This window comes from Onychostoma macrolepis, chromosome 19 (assembly GCF_012432095.1).
Source record: "Onychostoma macrolepis isolate SWU-2019 chromosome 19, ASM1243209v1, whole genome shotgun sequence".
NCBI classification, from domain to species: Eukaryota; Metazoa; Chordata; class Actinopteri; order Cypriniformes; family Cyprinidae; genus Onychostoma; species Onychostoma macrolepis.
Window position 1 is genome coordinate 21,613,505 of NC_081173.1, and position 26,908 is coordinate 21,640,412.

Sequence of the window (26,908 nt, forward strand, 5' to 3'; positions counted from 1 at the left end):
ATGTAGGTTCTGCGGTGGTACACCTTGTTGTTTCTTAGGTTTCTTTTCTATGAACTTCCATTGATAAAAATGTGTGGTTAAATTCACCTTAACGTGCCCCAATTTTGTTGCAGCAGTGAGTCCGCTCATAAAACAATTTTACCGTAAATATACGGTAGTTCTGAAATTTAAATTATTAAAATGTTAAAATGAATAGAAATGAAAAAGAAAGAAAGAAAGATTCTTGGACAATGTTGTTGACTCGCGAACCCATCGGACCGAATCAGTCCGAGTTGTGACCGAATCGTTCATTCAGAATCGTGAACAAAAGATTCAGACATCAGATCATTAGACTCAAAAGATTTTGTTGACGAACCTGACGTCTTTTTGTATCAGATATCAGACGAACAACGTATAGCCTATTGCATTAAAAAAAGACATTTCAGATTTTATGAAGAATTGTACTGTGTGCTCTCGTGTTATTGCCTCCTTAATATTCACTTTGGATAAAATCATCTTCTGAATGAAGAAATGTAACTAAAAAATCTTTTGCAAAAATATAAATTCTCAAACAAGAATAAGCAGGCTGGGCAGATCTCTCATCGAAAAAAAGAGCACAGTACACAGTAGAGCTTTTAGCATTTTTTTGGCATTAGTGGTTGGAAGGAAATAAACAGAACCAAAATGTAGTCATAGCTTCTGACAGTTTATCTGCTTTATCGAGGAGCGTCTCGCTGCAGAACACAAGATTCAGGGGGCGTGGTTGGATCCAGATTCAACTTATCCTACCTTACATATACTTAAACCTACCCATCTCCACCCCCTGATCCCTAAACCCACCCATCTCCACCCCTAAACCTACCAGTCTCCACCACCTAGATGTGGATCCATCCACGCCCCCTGGATCTTCTTGTGTTGTGCAGCGAGACCTGTTGGCTTTATCTAGTATTCAGTCTGGGAAACCATCATGTAGACAAGATATCATATAGACGGTTTCAACGGCAACAACATAAACAAACGGTACTGCGCATGCGCGCTTTTGTGGCCCTAATTTAACTTCCGGTAGACATCCAGCTAAGTCCCTCTAGAGTAAAATATGTTTTGATAACAAGCAAAATATGTTTGCTGCGTAAATCAGACGGACTGAGATGCAGCGATAACTACTTGGTCGGACTTATTAAAAATGCAAATTCATTCTCTGCCAGCAGGAGGCGCTTTAAAGCAGGAGAACTAGAGGTTTCCCCGGAAACGGCTGTTGGGCTGTAGTTACACAAAGCAGCGCTGAGCTTACAAACGCTGCTTTATCAGGCATATAACATGCCAGATGAAATGAAAATGACATCGAACATTTTCTAAAGACAGTGTTCCTTCAGAAATACAGTGATATAAAAACACCTGCGCCTCGTTTTGATTTTTAAACATGCGTTACGTGCTCATGTTTATTCAACGAAGCCTTTTGGAAAATAGGTCAGTTTTGATATCATGGTGGGTCGCCACAAATAAATAAATGTATGTGTAACACATCCCACGGCACAACAACCTGAGCCCAACTACTCATCACTTTAACTTTAACTGTGTTTGTAGCCGGCGCCACTAACAAGACCGATAAACAAACACAGACCGGAAGTTAACTTTGGTCCAGGCGCGTGCGCCTGATGAAACCGTCTATACCAGATATTCAACTTGCTTTTAATAATGTATGATAAAGGGCTGGATGTTTCCTTCCTTTGGGTTCCTGCACATGTAGGGGTGGAAGGAAATGAGATTGTAGATATTCTGGCAAGAGGATCAATAAAGCATGAAGCAGTATATACAAATACCGTTATGTAGAACAGAAATCAAAACCATTGTTAAGGGATATACAAACAAAATATGGTAAGAATACTGGGACATAACTGATACTGGACATCTGTATAACACAAAAACAAGTAGGCGTAAGTAGTATTAGGCAGAACAGGAATCCAAAGGAAGGAAAAGATCATTACACGTTTTAGATTAGGTCGTGCTGGTTTAAATTTTACATTACAGAGAATATGAAAACACCTCACACATAAGAGACTGTAAAACGTATTTTATTAGATTGTAAAAGGTATGAAGAAGAAAGAAGGGAGTTAGAAACAGTAGTTGGAAAACAAAACATAACAGTGGGAAATCTGCTAGGAAAAACCTTATACAGTCTGGTAAAAACAAAGTCTCCTAATGAATTATTTGTATAATACTGGGATAAGTGAAATTTTTTTATAGAAATATATAGTAAAAATATTTTCAATCCTATCAAGCTACACTCCAGTCCAGTAGGTGGCGGTAAATGCACCTTTAAGTTGCTTTGCCAGCCGCCAATACAATTAAAAGAAGAAGAAGAAGATCTCTCATCGCTGTGCACTAATGCGGATATGACGACATTCGTTGACCAAAGAAAGCGCTCGGATAGCAACAACAAAGGAGTAAGAAATACCATCGTGCAATTATGTTTTAGTAATGGTGCTACAAACTCAAAATTAATTTGCACGATTTTCCATATTTTCAACAAAGACCCGACGAACTGCTGCTGAATCTGTCTGCAGCAATGCATAAAGAGGAGCAATTTTTTTCAGTGAGCTAAGTCGTGCTTCTGCCAATTTTATATATTTGTTTACATTCTCATTAATGAGTTGTTGTTGTTTTTTTGTTTTGTTTTTTTAATTCAGCGAGGAGATTTTTAGGGACCAACACTAAGGCATGGAAAGCACAATAATGGAGCCCGAGTCACTGCAGGCTTCTTCTGCAGAAATGTCAACCACTCAATCCAGCACAGCTGGGACATCCCAGTCTTCACCCGCAAAAGGAAAAAGACTTTTGAAAAGAAAAGCGGATTCCGTTACGGATGACAAAAGGAAAAGGAAAAAGAAAAAAACTGTAAAACGAACTATAAGACCAAATTACACCGTCCAGGAGGGAGAAGACATGCTTTTGATTATATCAAATATAAACAGTAGTGACAGCATATGGAAGCCCAAGCGGAAGGGATGTAAGAAAAAGAAGGTAAACGCAAAAGGCAAGAGTAAAACCTCTGCTAACAAAACGAAAAAAGCACCAGTAAAAGCAAAACCCCCCAAAGTCACAGATAAAAATGTTGATTTGGAGAGTGTTAATGCTGATAGCTTTGACTGCTGGGGTCAAAGTTTGCCAATAGAGGTCCTGGTGAAAATCTTTCAGTTTGCAGTTCTCCAGGATGGAGCCGTACCATTTCTGTGCAGGTGAGGCATGTACTCCATTTGTGATATTCAGTTTCTGACCAACCAATTTTTTGAGATTGAGATGTATACATAATCTGAATAAATGAGCTTTCCATTGATGTGTGGTTTGTTAGGATCTGACAATATTTGGCTGAGATACAACTATCTGGAATCTGAGGGTGCGAAAAAATCGAAATATTGAGAAAATCGCCTTTAAAGTTGTCCAAATGAAGTCCTTAGCAATGCATATTACTAATCAAAAATTAAGTTTTGTGATATTTACAGTAGGAAATTTACAAAATATCTTCATGGAACATGATGATCTTTACTTAATATCCTAATGATTTTTGGCGTAAAAGAAAAATCAATAATTTTGACCCATACAGTGTATTGTTGGCTTTTGCTACAAATATACCTGGGCTACTTTTGACTGGTTTTGTAGTCCAGGGACAAATATTTGCTTTATTTTTATAGTTCATTTGTTTGCTGTCTCTAAAGGGTTGGCAGAGTTTGCCGTCTATGGAATGGAGCTGCATCCTCTCCGGTCCTGTGGCGTAGTGTGTCAGTTGGCTACTGCTGGATTGAACCCGGTAAGAGTCAATTACCTGGGACAGAACAGAAGATTAGGAACACTATAGACTGGCTAGCTGAAAACAGGTCAGTGGTTGAACCAAACAAAAGTATTTTTTTAACTGAAAGAATTGGAAGACTTATGAATCTTATCAATGTGAGATAATGCATAGCAAAGCCCCATCTATGCAAAACAGCTAAGTTTTTTTATGTCTGTTTCTTGCAGATTGTCTCAGTTGAGAGAGTTCTCCCTTTGCCACTGGAAAAAACATGTTGATTATGTGATTCAGGTAATAATAATCCATCTGCTGTGAAATTTTGTGACTGCTATCTGAATCTGTTTCTGATAATCTCTGTGCTCTGTTTTCTAGAATGTTTCACAATCATGCACCAATCTTCATTCTCTCAAGCTGTCTTACTGCACGGGAATGACAGAAACAGCATTCCAAAACCTTGGCGCTCAATGTCGATTATTAGAGAATATAAATTTGCAACACTCAGAGGTTTGTATGCAAACTGCTTGGATTTGAAGGGACAGTTACCTAAAAATGAAAATTCAGTTTTATTCACCCGTATGTCATTCCAAACCTGTACGGCTTACTTTCTTCAGTGGAACAGAAAAGAAGAAATTTAGATGGACTTACAAATTATGGACATTATGATATTTCTGTGGGTTTTGAAAAGATTTGGTTCACGGTGCATGGAAAAGAGTGACCACCAGTATAGTCAGTATATAGTCACATATATTAAAACCATGGGGTCACAGTCAAAGGAGTATTGGAATGACATGAGAAGTAAATGATGACTGCATTTTCTTTTTAATGTTAACTTTTACTTTAAGAATTTTAGGTATTTTGTATTGTCATAATTTTTTTTTTTTTTTTTAATATAGTTTAATGTTGATGGTCTGGTGTCCTTCCTTGAGGCATACGGCAACCAAATAAAGAAAATTTACTTCACACACAGCACCAAGAGTGACAGACTACTCAGTGCTTTGTCTGTAAGTTGATATTTTTACTATTTACTTTTAATATGTTTACTTCCTCTGCCATTTAAAGATGATATAAACTTTAAAATATGTTATAAAATGTCTTTATTATATAAAAGTATGTGAATTTGTAAACTTTGTCTGTTTTTGATGATGCAAATGTCTCTGAAATTAAAGAAAGGTTGCTGTCCTGAGCTCATGCTGCTGGAGATCAATACTAAATTAGATGGAGGATACTGCCAGCTTGCCATCTGTATTCAGGCTTTGCAGATTGGATGCCCTAAACTTCAGGTATTAACCTGAAGTGATCATCACATACACAAACCAAATCTATTATCACTCCTTATATATATTTTTAAAAATTGAATATGCCTTAGTTTCATTAATTAATTGGACATATCATTGATTAAAAACGATTTAGGACCAAGAAAAATAGTGTGCAGTGTCATAGCTGTCATTTTTCAGTTGAGTGCACAGTTACTATTTGAAATTCTAAAAAATATTTGCACACGCTCCTCTTATTAATGGTGACATGTTTCAGAATGATAATTTATAAAAAATTGTACTACAGATATAAAGTATTACAATACTATTTTTTTTCTTTTCTTTTAAATAACTTGTCAATTTAGACTTTTAGGTTGATGAATGTCACTCCAGTTCCTAAAATGATCCGCAACACACCCAGCTCAACATCTGGTTTTCCCATGCTAGAGGAGCTGTGCATTGCCACTTCCTCTCACTCTTTCATGACCGACGGTGACCTGAACAATGTGCTCCATGGATCCCCCCACCTGCGTGTGCTGGACCTGCGTGGTGGCTCCCGCATCACGGCCACTGGCCTCTATGCCCTGCCTTGTGAGAGTAAGTCTTGATTTTGAAATAAGAAGAAAGTGAACATTGATGTGCCTCACACGGTAGTGAAAATGTAATGTAAACCACACACACACACACATGATCATCACAAGGTTTGATAGACTTTCCCTCATTTTATTCTCATAGTTTACAGTATGGAAGGATCTGATCAAGCCTATGAATAATATACTGCTTTTCCCGTAATTTGCTGTCTTGTGTAGGACTGGAGTGTCTGTACTGGGGCCTGTACTTCAACAGCAATACCATGGTAGCATCCAAGAAAGGCATACACATGCTTGCCCACAAATGGAGCAGCACCCTCAGGGAGCTTGATTTGGCCAACCAGCCATTTTCAGAAGAAGACATAGAGATTGCCATGGGACATCTTGCACATGGTGCTGGAGTCGAATTTTTTCGCTCCCTGAATCTCAGTGGTACTAAAATCACTTCATCTGCACTCAGGTAATGATGTCCTGGCAAAAGATTTTTTGAAGTGTTTATAAATACATAATAATAAAAAGTATTTTCCTAATTTTTAGTAGACAGTTAAGATGTTCTGATACCATTTTTAATGTTTCACAGGTTACTAATTAGCCAGTCACCAGCACTGAAGTACTTGAATCTGTCTTCTTGCCGGTATCTGCCCAGAGGACTCAAACGGGTATATCATGGTCGAGAAGACATTCAGCTACTACTGGACAAATTAGACTGAACTTGTATATATCGGAGGAACTCTGATATTAAATCCAGTTATTTTTAAAGTGTACAAAATGTAATTTTTCTCTAACTCTCTCTGTGTCTCTCTGGGATGTGTACGTAAAGATCAGGCCACTTTTTCATGTCAGATTTGCAACTACAGTTTTTTTTCATAAATACTTGTTTATCTTTACTACACTAATCTGCAACCCTTTTTCTCATGTTCATGTGCTGGTATGCAATAAATGTTGAATGTTATGACTTTATCACAATGCAAACAAGCAATGTTTAACAAAACAGAGTGTTTAGAATGAAAGAGATGACTGACTTGAAAATGATCAAATAAACTAACACATTGCAATTGTGTTTATTTGAATTGTTTTGAACACAGCAAGAGAGCATGAGATAAAAAAGATGAAATAAAAAATTTAACAGTGCACTACATTTTTAAACAAATAGCATTTGCTCTTTTACTGATGCTTCTAAATTTCAGTTTAAAAATGTATATCATATATTGTAAGCAATGCACACTGAAAATTAATGTTAACTGATATATGTTTACAGATTTGTATTTGGCATAAATGGAAACAGAACAGTGATTGTAGTTAATGATGTGAGAATATATTGCATGGCATTTTGCATCAAATCTTATCTACTTTTTTAAAGTGAGCAAACTTAAGCCAGTCTTGGGGTCTCTAACACACCGCTCCACGAGTTGCAAGTATGTGAGGTTCTCCTGAGTGTTGGGATCAAAGAATCCTTTTGTGTCATCATCTGGATCAGAGAGGATCTTGTTCATCTCCTCATCAAAGTACCCTCTTTGGTAGGCCACCTCCACAGGAACACGATGGCTGTGCACAGGATCAATGATTCCTCCAGTGGCGATCTGAGCTTCTAACAGACGGATACCATGGTCTTTGACGATCAGATCTTTTTTCAAGGCCTGGAACAAGGAGATTATGGTCCCTGTGTGGGGGTCTGTGTAACCAGTGACTGCCCGTTCTGCAGAGATCAGTTTGTTTTTCCATTCCGTCCCAACAAGTCCTTCAGCCGCCTGCTCTACTGACAGCTTTTTATTCTTCACTGGGTCAATCATAAAGCCAGTGGCAGCCTGCGCCTCAAGCAAAATCAGAGATGTTCCAGGTGTCAGAAGTCCCTTATTTTTGGCTTGAAAGATGCTCATGGTTTGTTTGGTAGACTGCACAAATACACCAGCGATGCTGTTTGTTCCTTTCAGGTATTTTCGCACCGAGTCCATTTCACTTACATGATCAACTGTGACTTTTCCGGAAGTTAGGTCTTTGTAAATCTTCTCATCAATGACTTTGGATTGCAGCAACTCATCAGCACTCACATCCTTTCTGATACCTTGAAAATTTTGTTTTTGGGCTGTTTCTGTTGTTGTTGTTGTCATTGTTGTAATGGTTTGGGTGCTTGTTCCTGATTTCTGTGATATCAATGTCAGGACTATTTCTAGGAACTGTTCTATAGTTATTGTACCCGATTTAAACTGCTGGACCAGTTCTCTCCTCTTTTCCTCAGAAATGTCATTTGAGTACAGCAGATCCCAAAGAGTGACCAGCTGTCCTTGCAGTTTACCTCCTGCTTTCTTTGTAGTTGTAGACTTAAGAATATTCTTTGTATGTTCATCAATGAAGAAGTAGTGCTCATCCTTTTTCACAATCACAAGGAGGCTCAGGCCAGTGTTGGGGTCTCTAACACACCGCTCCACGAGTTGCAAGTATGTGAGGTTCTCCTGAGTGTTGGGATCAAAGAATCCTTTTGTGTCATCATCTGGATCAGAGAGGATCTTGTTCATCTCCTCATCAAAGTACCCTCTTTGGTAGGCCACCTCCACAGGAACACGATGGCTGTGCACAGGATCAATGATTCCTCCAGTGGCGATCTGAGCTTCTAACAGACGGATACCATGGTCTTTGACGATCAGATCTTTTTTCAAGGCCTGGAACAAGGAGATTATGGTCCCTGTGTGGGGGTCTGTGTAACCAGTGACTGCCCGTTCTGCAGAGAGCAGTTTGTTTTTCCATTCCGTCCCAACAAGTCCTTCAGTCGCCGCCTGCTCTACTGACAGCTTTTTATTCTTCACTGGGTCAATCATAAAGCCAGTGGCAGCCTGCGCCTCAAGCAAAATCAGAGATGTTCCAGGTGTCAGAAGTCCCTTATTTTTGGCTTGAAAGATGCTCATGGTTTGTTTGGTAGACTGCACAAATACACCAGCGATGCTGTTTGTTCCTTTCAGGTATTTTCGCACGAGTCCATTTCACTTACATGATCAACTGTGACTTTTCCGGAAGTTAGGTCTTTGTAAATCTTCTCATCAATGACTTTGGATTGCAGCAACTCATCAGCACTCACATCCTTTCTGATACCTTGAAAATTTTGTTTTGGGCTGTTTCTGTTGTTGTTGTTGTTGTCATTGTTGTAATGGTTTGGGTGCTTGTTCCTGATTTCTGTGATATCAATGTCAGGACTATTTCTAGGAACTGTTCTATAGTTATTGTACCCGATTTAAACTGCTGGACCAGTTCTCTCCTCTTTTCCTCAGAAATGTCATTTGAGTACAGCAGATCCCAAAGAGTGACCAGCTGTCCTTGCAGTTTACCTCCTGCTTTCTTTGTAGTTGTAGACTTAAGAATATTCTTTGTATGTTCATCAATGAAGAAGTAGTGCTCATCCTTTTTCACAATCACAAGGAGGCTCAGGCCAGTGTTGGGGTCTCTAACACACCGCTCCACGAGTTGCAAGTATGTGAGGTTCTCCTGAGTGTTGGGATCAAAGAATCCTTTTGTGTCATCATCTGGATCAGAGAGGATCTTGTTCATCTCCTCATCAAAGTACCCTCTTTGGTAGGCCACCTCCACAGGAACACGATGGCTGTGCACAGGATCAATGATTCCTCCAGTGGCGATCTGAGCTTCTAACAGGCGGATACCATGGTCTTTGACGATCAGATCTTTTTCAAGGCCTGGAACAAGGAGATTATGGTCCCTGTGTGGGGTCTGTGTAACCAGTGACTGCCCGTTCTGCAGAGATCAGTTTGTTTTTCCATTCCGTCCCAACAAGTCCTTCAGCCGCCGCCTGCTCTACTGACAGCTTTTTATTCTTCACTGGGTCAATCATAAAGCCAGTGGCAGCCTGCGCCTCAAGCAAAATCAGAGATGTTCCAGGTGTCAGAAGTCCCTTATTTTTGGCTTGAAAGATGCTCATGGTTTGTTTGGTAGACTGCACAAATACACCAGCGATGCTGTTTGTTCCTTTCAGGTATTTTCGCACGAGTCCATTTCACTTACATGATCAACTGTGACTTTTCCGGAAGTTAGGTCTTTGTAAATCTTCTCATCAATGACTTTGGATTGCAGCAACTCATCAGCACTCACATCCTTTCTGATACCTTGAAAATTTTGTTTTGGGCTGTTTCTGTTGTTGTTGTTGTTGTCATTGTTGTAATGGTTTGGGTGCTTGTTCCTGATTTCTGTGATATCAATGTCAGGACTATTTCTAGGAACTGTTCTATAGTTATTGTACCCGATTTAAACTGCTGGACCAGTTCTCTCCTCTTTTCCTCAGAAATGTCATTTGAGTACAGCAGATCCCAAAGAGTGACCAGCTGTCCTTGCAGTTTACCTCCTGCTTTCTTTGTAGTTGTAGACTTAAGAATATTCTTTGTATGTTCATCAATGAAGAAGTAGTGCTCATCCTTTTTCACAATCACAAGGAGGCTCAGGCCAGTGTTGGGGTCTCTAACACACCGCTCCACGAGTTGCAAGTATGTGAGGTTCTCCTGAGTGTTGGGATCAAAGAATCCTTTTGTGTCATCATCTGGATCAGAGAGGATCTTGTTCATCTCCTCATCAAAGTACCCTCTTTGGTAGGCCACCTCCACAGGAACACGATGGCTGTGCACAGGATCAATGATTCCTCCAGTGGCGATCTGAGCTTCTAACAGACGGATACCATGGTCTTTGACGATCAGATCTTTTTTCAAGGCCTGGAACAAGGAGATTATGGTCCCTGTGTGGGGGTCTGTGTAACCAGTGACTGCCCGTTCTGCAGAGAGCAGTTTGTTTTTCCATTCCGTCCCAACAAGTCCTTCAGTCGCCGCCTGCTCTACTGACAGCTTTTTATTCTTCACTGGGTCAATCATAAAGCCAGTGGCAGCCTGCGCCTCAAGCAAAATCAGAGATGTTCCAGGTGTCAGAAGTCCCTTATTTTTGGCTTGAAAGATGCTCATGGTTTGTTTGGTAGACTGCACAAATACACCAGCGATGCTGTTTGTTCCTTTCAGGTATTTTCGCACCGAGTCCATTTCACTTACATGATCAACTGTGACTTTTCCGGAAGTTAGGTCTTTGTAAATCTTCTCATCAATGACTTTGGATTGCAGCAACTCATCAGCACTCACATCCTTTCTGATACCTTGAAAATTTTGTTTTTGGGCTGTTTCTGTTGTTGTTGTTGTTGTCATTGTTGTAATGGTTTGGGTGCTTGTTCCTGATTTCTGTGATATCAATGTCAGGACTATTTCTAGGAACTGTTCTATAGTTATTGTACCCGATTTAAACTGCTGGACCAGTTCTCTCCTCTTTTCCTCAGAAATGTCATTTGAGTACAGCAGATCCCAAAGAGTGACCAGCTGTCCTTGCAGTTTACCTCCTGCTTTCTTTGTAGTTGTAGACTTAAGAATATTCTTTGTATGTTCATCAATGAAGAAGTAGTGCTCATCCTTTTTCACAATCACAAGGAGGCTCAGGCCAGTGTTGGGGTCTCTAACACACCGCTCCACGAGTTGCAAGTATGTGAGGTTCTCCTGAGTGTTGGGATCAAAGAATCCTTTTGTGTCATCATCTGGATCAGAGAGGATCTTGTTCATCTCCTCATCAAAGTACCCTCTTTGGTAGGCCACCTCCACAGGAACACGATGGCTGTGCACAGGATCAATGATTCCTCCAGTGGCGATCTGAGCTTCTAACAGGCGGATACCATGGTCTTTGACGATCAGATCTTTTTTCAAGGCCTGGAACAAGGAGATTATGGTCCCTGTGTGGGGGTCTGTGTAACCAGTGACTGCCCGTTCTGCAGAGAGCAGTTTGTTTTTCCATTCCGTCCCAACAAGTCCTTCAGTCGCCGCCTGCTCTACTGACAGCTTTTTATTCTTCACTGGGTCAATCATAAAGCCAGTGGCAGCCTGCGCCTCAAGCAAAATCAGAGATGTTCCAGGTGTCAGAAGTCCCTTATTTTTGGCTTGAAAGATGCTCATGGTTTGTTTGGTAGACTGCACAAATACACCAGCGATGCTGTTTGTTCCTTTCAGGTATTTTCGCACCGAGTCCATTTCACTTACATGATCAACTGTGACTTTTCCGGAAGTTAGGTCTTTGTAAATCTTCTCATCAATGACTTTGGATTGCAGCAACTCATCAGCACTCACATCCTTTCTGATACCTTGAAAATTTTGTTTTGGGCTGTTTCTGTTGTTGTTGTTGTTGTCATTGTTGTAATGGTTTGGGTGCTTGTTCCTGATTTCTGTGATATCAATGTCAGGACTATTTCTAGGAACTGTTCTATAGTTATTGTACCCGATTTAAACTGCTGGACCAGTTCTCTCCTCTTTTCCTCAGAAATGTCATTTGAGTACAGCAGATCCCAAAGAGTGACCAGCTGTCCTTGCAGTTTACCTCCTGCTTTCTTTGTAGTTGTAGACTTAAGAATATTCTTTGTATGTTCATCAATGAAGAAGTAGTGCTCATCCTTTTTCACAATCACAAGGAGGCTCAGGCCAGTGTTGGGGTCTCTAACACACCGCTCCACGAGTTGCAAGTATGTGAGGTTCTCCTGAGTGTTGGGATCAAAGAATCCTTTTGTGTCATCATCTGGATCAGAGAGGATCTTGTTCATCTCCTCATCAAAGTACCCTCTTTGGTAGGCCACCTCCACAGGAACACGATGGCTGTGCACAGGATCAATGATTCCTCCAGTGGCGATCTGAGCTTCTAACAGACGGATACCATGGTCTTTGACGATCAGATCTTTTTTCAAGGCCTGGAACAAGGAGATTATGGTCCCTGTGTGGGGGTCTGTGTAACCAGTGACTGCCCGTTCTGCAGAGAGCAGTTTGTTTTTCCATTCCGTCCCAACAAGTCCTTCAGTCGCCGCCTGCTCTACTGACAGCTTTTTATTCTTCACTGGGTCAATCATAAAGCCAGTGGCAGCCTGCGCCTCAAGCAAAATCAGAGATGTTCCAGGTGTCAGAAGTCCCTTATTTTTGGCTTGAAAGATGCTCATGGTTTGTTTGGTAGACTGCACAAATACACCAGCGATGCTGTTTGTTCCTTTCAGGTATTTTCGCACGAGTCCATTTCACTTACATGATCAACTGTGACTTTTCCGGAAGTTAGGTCTTTGTAAATCTTCTCATCAATGACTTTGGATTGCAGCAACTCATCAGCACTCACATCCTTTCTGATACCTTGAAAATTTTGTTTTGGGCTGTTTCTGTTGTTGTTGTTGTTGTCATTGTTGTAATGGTTTGGGTGCTTGTTCCTGATTTCTGTGATATCAATGTCAGGACTATTTCTAGGAACTGTTCTATAGTTATTGTACCCGATTTAAACTGCTGGACCAGTTCTCTCCTCTTTTCCTCAGAAATGTCATTTGAGTACAGCAGATCCCAAAGAGTGACCAGCTGTCCTTGCAGTTTACCTCCTGCTTTCTTTGTAGTTGTAGACTTAAGAATATTCTTTGTATGTTCATCAATGAAGAAGTAGTGCTCATCCTTTTTCACAATCACAAGGAGGCTCAGGCCAGTGTTGGGGTCTCTAACACACCGCTCCACGAGTTGCAAGTATGTGAGGTTCTCCTGAGTGTTGGGATCAAAGAATCCTTTTGTGTCATCATCTGGATCAGAGAGGATCTTGTTCATCTCCTCATCAAAGTACCCTCTTTGGTAGGCCACCTCCACAGGAACACGATGGCTGTGCACAGGATCAATGATTCCTCCAGTGGCGATCTGAGCTTCTAACAGGCGGATACCATGGTCTTTGACGATCAGATCTTTTTTCAAGGCCTGGAACAAGGAGATTATGGTCCCTGTGTGGGGGTCTGTGTAACCAGTGACTGCCCGTTCTGCAGAGAGCAGTTTGTTTTTCCATTCCGTCCCAACAAGTCCTTCAGTCGCCGCCTGCTCTACTGACAGCTTTTTATTCTTCACTGGGTCAATCATAAAGCCAGTGGCAGCCTGCGCCTCAAGCAAAATCAGAGATGTTCCAGGTGTCAGAAGTCCCTTATTTTTGGCTTGAAAGATGCTCATGGTTTGTTTGGTAGACTGCACAAATACACCAGCGATGCTGTTTGTTCCTTTCAGGTATTTTCGCACCGAGTCCATTTCACTTACATGATCAACTGTGACTTTTCCGGAAGTTAGGTCTTTGTAAATCTTCTCATCAATGACTTTGGATTGCAGCAACTCATCAGCACTCACATCCTTTCTGATACCTTGAAAATTTTGTTTTTGGGCTGTTTCTGTTGTTGTTGTTGTCATTGTTGTAATGGTTTGGGTGCTTGTTCCTGATTTCTGTGATATCAATGTCAGGACTATTTCTAGGAACTGTTCTATAGTTATTGTACCTGATTTAAACTGCTGGACCAGTTCTCTCCTCTTTTCCTCAGAAATGTCATTTGAGTACAGCAGATCCCAAAGAGTGACCAGCTGTCCTTGCAGTTTACCTCCTGCTTTCTTTGTAGTTGTAGACTTAAGAATATTCTTTGTATGTTCATCAATGAAGAAGTAGTGCTCATCCTTTTTCACAATCACAAGGAGGCTCAGGCCAGTGTTGGGGTCTCTAACACACCGCTCCACGAGTTGCAAGTATGTGAGGTTCTCCTGAGTGTTGGGATCAAAGAATCCTTTTGTGTCATCATCTGGATCAGAGAGGATCTTGTTCATCTCCTCATCAAAGTACCCTCTTTGGTAGGCCACCTCCACAGGAACACGATGGCTGTGCACAGGATCAATGATTCCTCCAGTGGCGATCTGAGCTTCTAACAGACGGATACCATGGTCTTTGACGATCAGATCTTTTTTCAAGGCCTGGAACAAGGAGATTATGGTCCCTGTGTGGGGGTCTGTGTAACCAGTGACTGCCCGTTCTGCAGAGAGCAGTTTGTTTTTCCATTCCGTCCCAACAAGTCCTTCAGTCGCCGCCTGCTCTACTGACAGCTTTTTATTCTTCACTGGGTCAATCATAAAGCCAGTGGCAGCCTGCGCCTCAAGCAAAATCAGAGATGTTCCAGGTGTCAGAAGTCCCTTATTTTTGGCTTGAAAGATGCTCATGGTTTGTTTGGTAGACTGCACAAATACACCAGCGATGCTGTTTGTTCCTTTCAGGTATTTTCGCACGAGTCCATTTCACTTACATGATCAACTGTGACTTTTCCGGAAGTTAGGTCTTTGTAAATCTTCTCATCAATGACTTTGGATTGCAGCAACTCATCAGCACTCACATCCTTTCTGATACCTTGAAAATTTTGTTTTTGGGCTGTTTCTGTTGTTGTTGTTGTCATTGTTGTAATGGTTTGGGTGCTTGTTCCTGATTTCTGTGATATCAATGTCAGGACTATTTCTAGGAACTGTTCTATAGTTATTGTACCCGATTTAAACTGCTGGACCAGTTCTCTCCTCTTTTCCTCAGAAATGTCATTTGAGTACAGCAGATCCCAAAGAGTGACCAGCTGTCCTTGCAGTTTACCTCCTGCTTTCTTTGTAGTTGTAGACTTAAGAATATTCTTTGTATGTTCATCAATGAAGAAGTAGTGCTCATCCTTTTTCACAATCACAAGGAGGCTCAGGCCAGTGTTGGGGTCTCTAACACACCGCTCCACGAGTTGCAAGTATGTGAGGTTCTCCTGAGTGTTGGGATCAAAGAATCCTTTTGTGTCATCATCTGGATCAGAGAGGATCTTGTTCATCTCCTCATCAAAGTACCCTCTTTGGTAGGCCACCTCCACAGGAACACGATGGCTGTGCACAGGATCAATAATTCCTCCAGTGGCGATCTGAGCTTCTAACAGACGGATACCATGGTCCTTGACGATCAGATCTTTTTTCAAGGCCTGGAACAAAGAGATTATTTTGCCTGTGTAGGGGTCTGTGTAACCAGTGACTGCCCGTTCTGCAGAGAGCAGTTTGCTTTTCCATTCCATCCCCACAACGCCTTCAGCCACTGCCTGCTCTACTGACAGCTTTTTATTCTTCACTGGGTCAATCATAAAGCCAGTGGCTGCTTGGGCCTCAAGCAAAACCAGAGATGTTCCAGGTGTCAGAAGTCCCTTATTTTTGGCTTCGGAGACACTCATGATCCGTTTTGTAGACTGGACATATACACCAGCAATACAATTTGTTACTCCAAGGTATTTTTGAATAGATTCCATTTGGTTGATATCTTCATCATCTACTTCGTCATTGATAAGCTTACTCATCATTTCTCTCGAGATGATTTTTGCTCCAAATAGCTCACTTGCTGACACTTGTTTTCTCAGACCTTTAAAGGAATGCTTTTTTGTGGTTATTTCAATTATCATTGCTGTCACCATTTCTGTTATCTCCTCTATTGACAGTTTCTTTTGTTTGTATTGGTCAAGAAATTCTTTCCTTTTCTCTGTAGAGATATACTCTGAGTTTAGTACATCCCAAAGTGATACACGTTTCTCTGCAAACTTACCAGCATTGATGATCACTGATTTTTCTTTGAAGACCTTTATTATTTGTTTGTCACTGTAGGTTGAGTTTTCAGCGCTCTTTTCAGTTACTGGGAGAAGCAGCAGGCCGGTGGTTGAACTCCTTTCACATTTCTTCATGAGTTGTTGGTAAGTAAGATGTTCTTTTGTTTCTGGGTCAGAAAACCCCTTTTCACTATTTATAGGATTTGCCAGAAGATCACTGGTCTCATTATTCAAGCATCCTTTCATTATTGCCTTCTGAACAGGCAGCCTGTAGCTGCCAGTTGGATCAATAATTCCTCCTGTGGCGAGCTGTGCATCTAAGAGGTTCAATCCATGTTTTCGAGGGATGAGACCTTTTTGCATTGCTTCGAATAAGCATATTTGCTCATCTGTGTATGGGTCTGTGAAGCCAGTGACAGCATGTTCAGCCAATAGTAAGTGCTCCAATATCTCTGGTCCAATGAGTTGAGCTCTGACAGCCTCCATTACTGTGTGTTGTGTGTTTTGGATTGGATCAATAACATATCCAGTCGCTGCCTGAGCCTCAAGTAACAGGAGTGCTGCATTGGAAGTGAGTAAGCCTTCAGTTTTTGCCATGTATAAACTTAACACTTTTCCTGATGGATGAAGCTTTACTCCAGCAATACTTCCACTGCCTTTCAAGTACTTTTGAACAGATTCAAGTTTAACCACTTTTTCAAGTGTCTCATTACCATCTTGCAGCTCTTTGTAAGTTTTGGTGTCAATGATTCCAGAGTCATGCAGCTGTTGCACCGAAACAGGTTTTCTCAGGCCCATAGTTGTTTGAGGAGTTGCTTCTTTCTGTTCTATTTTTTTAATAGTTTTGGTAACTATGGTGACAACATCCTTGATGTTTATCTTGCCCAAACAATATTGTTCAAAGTACTGCTGCCTCTGTTCATCTGTGAAGTATACAGAATGTATTACTTCCCAAAGAGACAGATATTTTCCAGAGAAACGGCCAACAGGAACAACAACACTGTTTTTCTCAAATTCTTCCTTGATCTCAGCATCTGAGATAATTTTTGGTGATTTTTCTTGTGTTTTCCCTTTTTCAGCGACTGGAAGAAGGAAAAGACCAGTATCAGGATCCTTGATGCATCGTGCCAACATCTCCATGTAGGTCAGATTTTCTTGTGTGGTGGGATCAAAAAATCCTTTAGTGTCATCACTTTGATCAGTAAGGATCTTGTTTAAGTCAGCATCAAAATAACCCTTTTTGAAAGCAACTTCAAGGGGTAAATGCAAACCTGTTAAGGGATCAATGATGCCACCTGTAGCAATCTGGGCTTCAAGTAGACGTATGCCATGCTGCTTTACAATAAGGTCTTTCTTGATGGCTTCAAAAAGTGATATTGTCTTGCCAGTGTATGGGTCTTTGTAACCAGTCACTGCTTTCTCAGCAGCCAAGAGTTTTTCATACAACTCTGGAACAATGACTTTCTGCTTCAAGGCCTCCTCAACAGTGAGTTTCTTGTCTTGTATTGGATCAATAATAAAACCAGTGGCAGCCTGTGCTTCAAGAAGACACAAGGCAGTCCCAGGGGTAAGATAGCCCTCTGTTTTGGCTTGGTAGATGCTCTTTTTCTGATTTGACTTTTGCAATATTACACCTGCTATACAGCTTGTTCCACTAATGAAGTTTCTCACAGTGCCCATCTCAGTAAGATCTTTGATTGTTAGCTTCCCCTCAAGCACATTTTTGTATGTTTTTTCATCTATTATTGCTGAATTCAGCAGCTCCAAAATGGAGACTTCCCCCCTAAGACCATTTACACTGAGGTCAGCATTTCTTTGTACTTCCTTGCTCTCAATGATCTCTAAAATAATTGTTATGATTTCTTCTGTTGTGATTGTTTTGGACTTGTAGTGCTTTAACAGCTCCTGCCTTTTCTCCTCAGACAAATATTCAGAGTTGATGAGATCCCAGAGTGTCACTTTCTTGTTGCTGAATCTGCCGTATCTCACAGAGACATACGTGGTTTGGAACACCTCTTTGCCGCTGCTCCCTATTTTGATTCTCTTGTCGTTTCCTTTAATTGTCAAGAGGCAAAGGTCTGTGCTTTTGTCAGTGACACATCTGGACATAAGCTGCATATAAGTAAGGTTTTCATGAGTGTTTGGGTCAAAGAATCCTTTTGTGTCATCAGTTGGATCGCAAAGGATCTGATTCATTTCTGTATCAAAATATCCTAGTTTATAAGCAATATGAACAGGAATGCGATGGCTATTTACAGGATCAATGATGCCCCCTGTGGCAATCTGGGCCTCTAGCAGGCGTATGCCATGATCTTTCACAATTAAATCTTTCTGCATTGCTTGGAACAATGAGATTTTCTTGCCAGTGTAAGGATCTTGGTAACCTGTCACTGCCTTCTCTGCTGAGCTTAATTTTGCATGAAGATCAGCCCCTATAACTCGTGCCTTCACTGCATCATCTACAGAAAACTTTCGATTAGCAATTGGGTCAATTATGAATCCTGTTGCAGCCTGGGCTTCAAGAAGAACAAGTGATGTTCCTGGCCTCAGAATTCCTTTTTGTCGGGCTTGGTAGACTGACATTATTTGGGAGTCAGGAAGCAGTACACCAGCAATGCTTGGTTTACCTTGTAGGTATGTTTGCACAGATTCATTCTCTGTAACATCTTTTACCGTCTTTTTTCCTTCTCTGAGATCTGCTAGATCATTCTCTGTGATGATGTCAGCTTCAGCGAGCTGGTTTGCAGTTACTTTTTCCCTTATACCTTCAAAAACTACATTAGCTGTTTTCACTGAATGTTCAATGATCTCCAGGACTTTTTTGACTATAATTTCAGTTGTGAGTGTTTTGTTTCTGTATTGTTCGATGAAGTCTTGCCTTTGCTGTTCAGTGAAATATTCAGACATAAGTAATTCCCAGAGTGAAACAGTCATTCCCATGTATTTTCCATATGTCACTTTTACCATGACACCCTTGAAGACTTTTTTGATGTCATAGCCAATGAATGTGTGATTCAGACTACTAGATGAATCGTGAATGGGTAATAACGTGAGTCCTGTAGTGGGGTCGATGACACAACGATCCAGCAGTTGTAGATATGTCAGATTATCGTTTGTGTTTGGGTCAAAGAAACCTTTAGTGTCATCTCCAGGATCATCAAGGATGGCATTCATTTCCTCATCGAAGAAGCCACGCTTGTATGCTACATCCACAGGAACTCTGTGACTGTTTATTGGATCGATAATTCCACCAGTTGCAATTTGTGCCTCAAGCAATCGGATCCCGTGCTCCTTTACAATCAGTTCCTTCTTCAGAGCTTGAAAAAGAGATATGGTTTCACCAGTGTATGGATCGTTGTAACCAGTGACTGCACGTTCTGCTGCGAGCAATTTTGCATGGTATTCTGGCCCTACAAGTTTTTGTTTAATGGCTTCATCTACACTGTATGTCTTGTTTTCAACAGGGTCAATCATGAATCCAGTTGAAGCCTGGGCTTCCAGTAGAATCAAACCAGAGCCAGGCATGATTATACCTTGTCTCATTGCCTGATAGATGCTCATTCTCTTGTTTGTGGAGAGCACAGCTACTCCCCCAATGCTCTTTTTACCTTCTAGATATTCTTTTACTGTTTCCATTAACATCACATCCTGGGTGGTGGTTTTACCCTTATGCAGATTTTCAAATGTCTGTTGGTCAATAATTTTTGATGCCAGAAGCTCAGCGGAGGTTACGCCTCTGCGGAGGCCTTTAAATGTGATGTAGATGGGGAACAGCAGCAAACCTGTTTCTGGGGCTACAGTGCATTTCTTTATCAGTGATGCATAGGTGAGGTTTTCTTGAGAGTTTGGGTCATAGAATACTTTTAGAGCATCCACTTGGTCTCTAAAAAGATCTTTGTCACAGTGGCCCTTCCCATAGGCTTGTTTTTCTGTTAGGTAGCATTTTTCAATAGGGTCATAGATCCCTTTGGCAGAGATCTGTGCCTCAAGTAATCTAATGCCATATTCTTTTGGGATTACATCTTTCTGCATGGCCTGAAAGAGTGAGATTTGTTGGTTGGTGTATGGATCTGTGTAGCCTGTGATGGCTCGCTCAGCTAATTGAAGTTTCTCTTTCATTTCATGTCCCACAATGCCTTCCTTTACTGCATCATCAACAGACCATGTCCTGTTTTTGATGGGGTCAATGATCCCTCCTGTTGCAGCTTGAGCTTCTAACAGTGCCAGACATGTTCCTGGCTTCAACAAGCGCTTCTTGAAGGCTTGGTGTATTGTAATGGTTTCATTTGAACGTTCAAGGAACACTCCAGCTACTGGCCCCTGAGAACCGCAATTTTCCAGAGCCAGCATTTTTTGTGGATTTTCATGCACCAGGGTCTGTGGATTACATAGGAATAATTATTAGTCACACATTTAAAACTAATTGAATCTATCTATCTATCTATCTATCTATCTATCTATCTATATATATATATATATATATATATATATATATATAATTTTTTTTTTTTACTGTAGAAAAGGCAAACTGTACACCACAGAACCCTGTTGAAACTTGTGTTTGTGCTAACAATGAAAGCACCCTTCACCCCTTTTATGACTTGTCCTCACAGGAAAAAACTTCTTGAGCATTTCATCACTTGGAAAAGTGAGCATGTGTTTTGTTAGCATGAACCTTGTAATGGAAAACTGGAAATACAGGATTCTGATGTATTTTTAAAGAATGTAAAGACAAAGAATCAATGACCCAGACAGGCTTTTCACTTGTCAGTTACGTAATCATGTATAAAAGTTTACGAGGTTCATTCTCTCACTCCTCTCTCTCTCACTCCCCTCTCTCTCTCTCTCCCTCTGTAACTAGCAAAACAACAACAAAATATATATTTCTCATAATCTTTTTGGCCTATTGTACAAAAGGCAGAATATTATGCATGTATAAACTCCTTTGTTGTTGCACAATTGCATTATTAATATTTTTCTGACATTCACTAAAGCCAGAAGTCACTCTCATCCCTGTGTATGGAAGAGAATAGCTTCTGACTAGAGTGAGTGACTGAAAATGTATCTCCTAATATGTAAACTGTATCATCGAACATCCGTTAGCTTCTATATAGCTTCTATAAATATCTAGAGGTTAGAGCCTAGATATTTTTAATATTTTCTTAAATATATAAAACTAAAACAAACTCTATAAAAGTAATGTTTTGCCCTTATATTATCTAATATTTAATATTAGTATCCAACAATGGATCCAACAATTTATTTTTAATTTCAACTTAATACTATAAATTGCCATATGAATAATGTTGTACTAGACACACTTTTTTAGAAACATTCCTCACATCTATGTTTATTAGTTGCCTAATATTACTTATAAGGTAATTTACCATCAAGTCAGATTTTTTTTTTTTTAACAGACTAATTTATTAAGAAAATAAATCCAAAAAATGTAATAAAATAAAAAATTTTGTGGCAAAAGTGTATAGTATATAAATGGTACAATATAAACTGCATATAGCTTGTTTGTCAACAGCTGTAAAATCACTAAATTATAGACAATAAATATCAATAAAAAAAGCAATCTAGATGTTAACATGACACACATACAATCCTTTGAAAACATTAACTGTCATTTATTTTCCTGTAAATACAGGCTCTGCTTATAAAAATAATATATTCAATTTAATTGCTCAAAAAAAAGCATATTTTAGTCTAAATTTTTCTGCCCATTTCTCTGCTGCACAACAAACACCACTGTAAGGGACGTTAGTGACATGCACAGTTGACAATGAAATTATTGTTCGCCATAGTGGACCGGCCAAACAGAACATTTACTTGCAATTGGCATAAGTGTTAATTTTGTGCCCTGGTTTGTTTTTGGAACACAAACATGTGTCTCACTTCTGTTTCTTCTTTTTCTCTTTACTGGTAGACACTGCGAAGGGCTGGCTTATATGGCCAAAATTTCATCACAATAATTTTTCCATATTGTGCAATATCGATCTTTATTACAATATTCATTTACTATTAATGGTAAAGGAAATGCTTTCCACATGTTTGTTAGGCCTTGAGAATTTGCCCACAATTAAATTCCACAGAGCTACCTGTTAATTTAGGGGCCTATGAAATCTATTTTATTTTCCGTTAAATTCTGTTTTCCCGATTATTTTTTCATGGATTCTGTGTTTTATGATTCAATACAAATTTATCATAAACAAATGGTGTCTAATTAGATTAATTAATTTGCAATGAAAAAATAATAAATGTACAATAATCATTGCATTTATATATATATATATATATATATATATATATATATATATATATATTTGTCAAATAAGATGCTGCACAACAGCACTGTGTAACTGTAAATTAATGAAAAAAATACTTTGGTTGTATGATATTCCTTAAAATATTATTATTACTTCAGAATACCGCAGTAACTATAAAGTATATTTCTGTCATAATTTCTTCAAGTTAAAACGGACTTTTATTGTGACAGGTTGTCGTGAAGGTCTTTCAGGTTTACTTTCAGTTTCAGCATGATTGTATTTTTCTCAAATGAAACGCCATTCATTTACACAGAGAGACGCAGAACAATTAGCCTATTAGCAACAAACACTGACTGGCCATTGGTGCATTTATTTATGCTGTTAGATTAATCCATATTAAGTAAAAATGTCCAGATCTTATCATCATTATCGTAAATCATAAAACATTGTAAACGTAATAAAAAAAAAATGCATTTTATCATGACTCAATGTGATATTGTTTTATCGCCCAGTCCCATGTTGGAAGAAATTCTATTCTTATGTTTCACGCCACTCAGGTGATGTTCAGCAGCTTGCACCTTGCATGGTGTAGAGAAAATGTGATTGGTACAGACTGGTCCAATCAAGAGGTTGCAGCAGGTCTTTAATACCTTTGTTCGACTTAATGCGGCGCTGTGCAGACCGAATGGTGTATGACATCAAAATTCTGCGAGATTTGGTCTGTGCAGCACTTGGGCATTTTTATTTGGCATGAGGTTTACTTGGGCAGGCTGACAGCGTGAGACAGAGCCTGAAAGCAGGTGTCTCATACCAAATGCGGACACTGGACAATCAGTCTAGGCCTACTTTTCCTTTCCTTCACAACCAATCACAGACCCCCTCATTGCTTGGGCCCTGGGGCTTCAGCCCCGCCTAGCCCTTTTATAACCCAGCCCTGACTATACTGACTTTCATATGTCACTATTTTAATGATTTTATGACAAGGATGTGACATCCTTATGTAAACACTGAATGTTTTATGTAAATTTTCCTGCATGTGATGTTTGCTTTAAATTATATCTTACTTATAAAGTCTCACAGCTACAGTCAGACATGATTAGCATTCTTCTAGCAAGTAGGGGGTTAACCCCTACACAATAAAAAAGGACTGCTAATGGCCTCTCCCTGTCCAAATTCCTTGGATGCAGACTGTCAGGAATAAATAAGGTATTCTGAAACCATGAAGTCACATGACTCTGTGGTTTCAGACACTTTCTTCAAGAGCCCTCTGGTGAACACTACTTGAAGTAAAACTTTTTGACACTTTATATGTTTTTTTATATATATATATAACTGAATCATAAAGGTATACTTATGCAGATTTTAATGCTGTTTTTCAGACTTTTCATACCAAAAAAACTTACATTATAATACATAGTCAAATAGTATAATACAAAATAATGCACAGTAACATTTTACATTTTGAAGTGTTTGAATGCATTCTTATACATATACATACACACACACACACACGTATATATATATATATATATATATATGTATTAAGAATACTTAACATACAACTTATTTGATGTACTGTCATTTCATAATGCTTTATACAGTATATACAGAAACCCTTATTGTACTTCTGTAATTATGTTATTTATTAAGTTATTTATTGCAACACTGTTGTATGTGGCAACACCTTGCTTATGTTTTAGCCTCCTTCATTTGAAAGGCACTTTTTAAAAAAATATCTAAATGCATCATGTAAATGTTTGACCAGTTCTTTAACCATCTAAGAAGTACAGTACTTTACAGAATCATCCCTGTTCAAAGGTGTCTGCAAATATTGGCCCTTTCATAAAGCATTTTAGCTCTTTATTGGTGTGGTTAAACAAGTGAGCATATGTTAAACATAACATTCATAAAACATGAATTATGGCACACATGTTCAGTTAACTGAAGATCCTTGCTCTACATTTAGTTATTAAACTAAGTGACAATAGAATTACAAGAATAATCATTAGATTGTTATCTGAGACCACAAAAAGTATTACAATGACTTGAAATCATTCTTACCTCTTTTGGTGGTTTTTCCCGGAAGTTTCAGTCAGGATCCAGTTAGAGTCCAGTTAAGGCAGTGTTTTTCCTCTCACTAAGGGTCAAGCACACTGTGGACACTCAGTGAAAGACTGAGCATATTTCCTTCCTTTCCTCTGTTTAATGTACCGATCAGTCGGTGCCAAACTCCACCCTCAGGAACACTCCCCTCTCTCGGTGGAGATAAGACAAATACCTGGCAGCCAAGTGAAGGAATGGCCCTCTCCTTATTGTCAAATCTGCATAGGATCCCAAAGCATATGAAATAGCAGTAGTTAAAAACTGAATTCATATTAACCTTATTTTTTAAGTCAGCAAAGACAATGAATTTAGTGTATGTTACTTTAAATTGGGTTATTGGGGGAGAGAATTGACAGCCAGTCCTTTTTTCCAGTGCATTCACAATTTCTGGCTGACATTTCAGACTGTGGCAGAGCAATGTGTCAAGCTCATTTTCAAACTAATGAAAACCTGTTCTCATGAATGATTTTATCATTGCATTTCGCAAGTATTCTGTCAAGTTTGTGTACAGTTTCTGTTAATCATTTCAAATGATGTAAATTTATTGCATGTGATGTCTTATCTCTGTTGGCACAGAAGGTATAGTAACTGAACGAGATCCTGCTCGACCTGCATCTTTGGGTTGTACCATACATTAAGGCAGTATTACAGTACTTGACAGTCTTATTATATCATGAATTGCTTACTCAAGGCACCAGTGTAAAGAACAGATTTATGTAGAATAGATATAAAACCACTGCTATTCAAAAGGTTTTTTTAATAAGTCCCCTATGCTTACAAAGCCTGCATTTGTTTGATCAAAAATACAGTAAATTAATAATAACTAATAATAACTGTTTTCTATTTTAATATACTTTAAAATGTATTCCTGTGATGGCAAAGCCGTAACTCTAGCCTTCAGTGTCACATGATCCTTCAGAAATCTCTCCAGTATACTGATTTGTTGCTCAATAAACATTTTTTTTTAAATTAATTATAACAATGTTGAAAATATTGGGCTACTTAATGAAAACTGTGATCTTTGATAAATTTTAATTTGAAATCTTTTGTAATATTATATATGTAATTAATATCTTTTTTTAAAAAACAAATTTAATATGTAATCAAAATTATTCATATATATATATATATATATATATATATATATATCCAATTTGAATTATATTATGCTGTGTACTGTATGTATATTAAGAATTCATTTATTTTTCATTTCATTAAGGGAAATCTCTGCTAATGCCTTAGTTGAGATATGAACACTGACAACAATTTTTTAGTTACTTTATAAAAAGAACATTTATAACGGCTTTATATAAGAAGTTTTTTTTAAAACCATGCAGCTGACCTTCACAAGCATGGAGTTAGTTCCCAAAACCCTCCTACATGTTTCACAATTCATGTTGCTGAACTGGTTGAGCAATCAATATCTTAGCTTGACCTTTTATTTTGACACTTTTCTTTTAGACTTTAATGTGCAATATATTTGCATATTACAGACAGGATCATACTGCTGATTTGACAACAGGCTAAGCAGTAATCCTTGAGGGTAAACACTGGGCATGTCTGCCAAACCCACATCGCCCCTCCTCTTGTCACTTTCTGTTGTTGAAGCCGTTACAGGCAACATGTTGTAGCTGTTCCAGACTTCTATTTTAAATTCCTCATCTTTCCGTGAAGACGGCTCGGTATGTTGACACCCACACTGCTGCACACAAGGTGACCGAAGACTGTGTTGGACTGCATGCTAAGTCTTATCTCTGAGTCTTGGTGGAGACACTTTCAGTGGGCATAAAATGAGATTCTGCTCTACCTGTCGCTCTTGGTTTTTGGATAAACATACCTCGAAGAAAGCAAAGATTCCAGGTTAAGATGGACAGACCATTTGTTGATAATGTCGCACATTAGTGACTGAACATTAAATTGAGCAAATAAAGTACTGCATGTTTCATGGATGGCATGCAGCAGACCTGTTTCGACTTGTTAGTTTAATGAAAAGTTTCATTTGAATTTTTTGGTTTCTGATAAACACTAATCCTGACTAAGCAGTTTCTGCACGGAACTGTGAGGTATTTATGGGAATTAGTACAAGGAATCATTCTACATTGTTGCAATTCATGCTGAACTAATCATCTAAACCCTCAGGGAAAATCAGACCTTTTCAACTGTCTTGTCATTATTTCATTTGCGTGTTACGGAAATGATTTTGTAATTACTTTCGTAGAGGCAGAGCTCTGCCAAAGTGAAAGGTGTGGTTATTAATATGTTTGTGTGATTTCATGCATAGTGCGGTTTGAGAGACTTGTAGGACTATAGATTCAAGTGTTAAAACCACTTTCACTGTGTGCCAATTTTTTTTTATTAGTGATTTTCCCAATCATTGCATACAAGTTCAAGCAGCTTTAGAATTCTTGAGTACTTAAGATGTCTTGTTTGTCTTTCTGATCCCTCCCACATTTTTAGTGCAGATGCAGTCAAGAGGAACTGACAGAACAAGTACA

The 26,908-nt window shown here is 39.1% G+C and overlaps 2 protein-coding genes across 3 annotated transcripts; one reads left to right on the forward strand and one right to left on the reverse strand.

The window, feature by feature from the left end:
* The first annotated feature begins 2,286 nt into the window (after positions 1–2,286).
* fbxl6 (F-box and leucine-rich repeat protein 6) lies at positions 2,287–6,661 on the forward strand. Of its 2 annotated transcripts, XM_058753586.1 has the most exons (11): positions 2,287–2,423; positions 2,512–2,572; positions 2,667–3,215; positions 3,693–3,851; positions 3,991–4,054; positions 4,136–4,267; positions 4,657–4,764; positions 4,930–5,043; positions 5,382–5,613; positions 5,826–6,066; positions 6,187–6,661. In XM_058753586.1, the coding sequence occupies exons 3-11, from the start codon at positions 2,698–2,700 to the stop codon at positions 6,314–6,316; spliced, it is 1,698 nt and encodes a 565-aa protein (XP_058609569.1). In that variant the 5' UTR covers positions 2,287–2,423; positions 2,512–2,572; positions 2,667–2,697; the 3' UTR covers positions 6,317–6,661. The 2 variants fall into 2 exon arrangements, with proteins under 2 accessions (XP_058609569.1, XP_058609570.1); XM_058753587.1 differs by lacking the exon at positions 2,512–2,572 and having other exon boundaries at positions 2,334–2,423.
* On the reverse strand, positions 6,652–24,497 carry eppk1 (epiplakin 1). The gene is given in 12 exon segments (XM_058753585.1): positions 6,652–8,574; positions 8,577–8,702; positions 8,705–9,280; positions 9,283–9,315; positions 9,318–9,596; positions 9,599–9,724; positions 9,727–11,775; positions 11,778–12,671; positions 12,674–12,799; positions 12,802–14,718; positions 14,721–20,415; positions 24,372–24,497. Coding segments are annotated over 11 exon segments (13,416 nt in total). The 5' UTR covers positions 20,389–20,415; positions 24,372–24,497; the 3' UTR covers positions 6,652–6,952.
* Positions 24,498–26,908: the final 2,411 nt, after the last annotated feature.

Excerpts from the sequence above, each read along its gene's own strand:
- fbxl6 (XM_058753586.1), top strand. The coding sequence starts at position 2,698 with ATGGAAAGCACAATAATGGAGCCCGAGTCACTGCAGGCTTCTTCTGCA. Across the intron at positions 3,852-3,990 it reads GACTGGCTAGCTGAAAACAG|ATTGTCTCAGTTGAGAGAGT; the intron begins GTCAGTGGTTGA and ends TGTTTCTTGCAG. Across the intron at positions 4,055-4,135 it reads ATGTTGATTATGTGATTCAG|AATGTTTCACAATCATGCAC; the intron begins GTAATAATAATC and ends TCTGTTTTCTAG.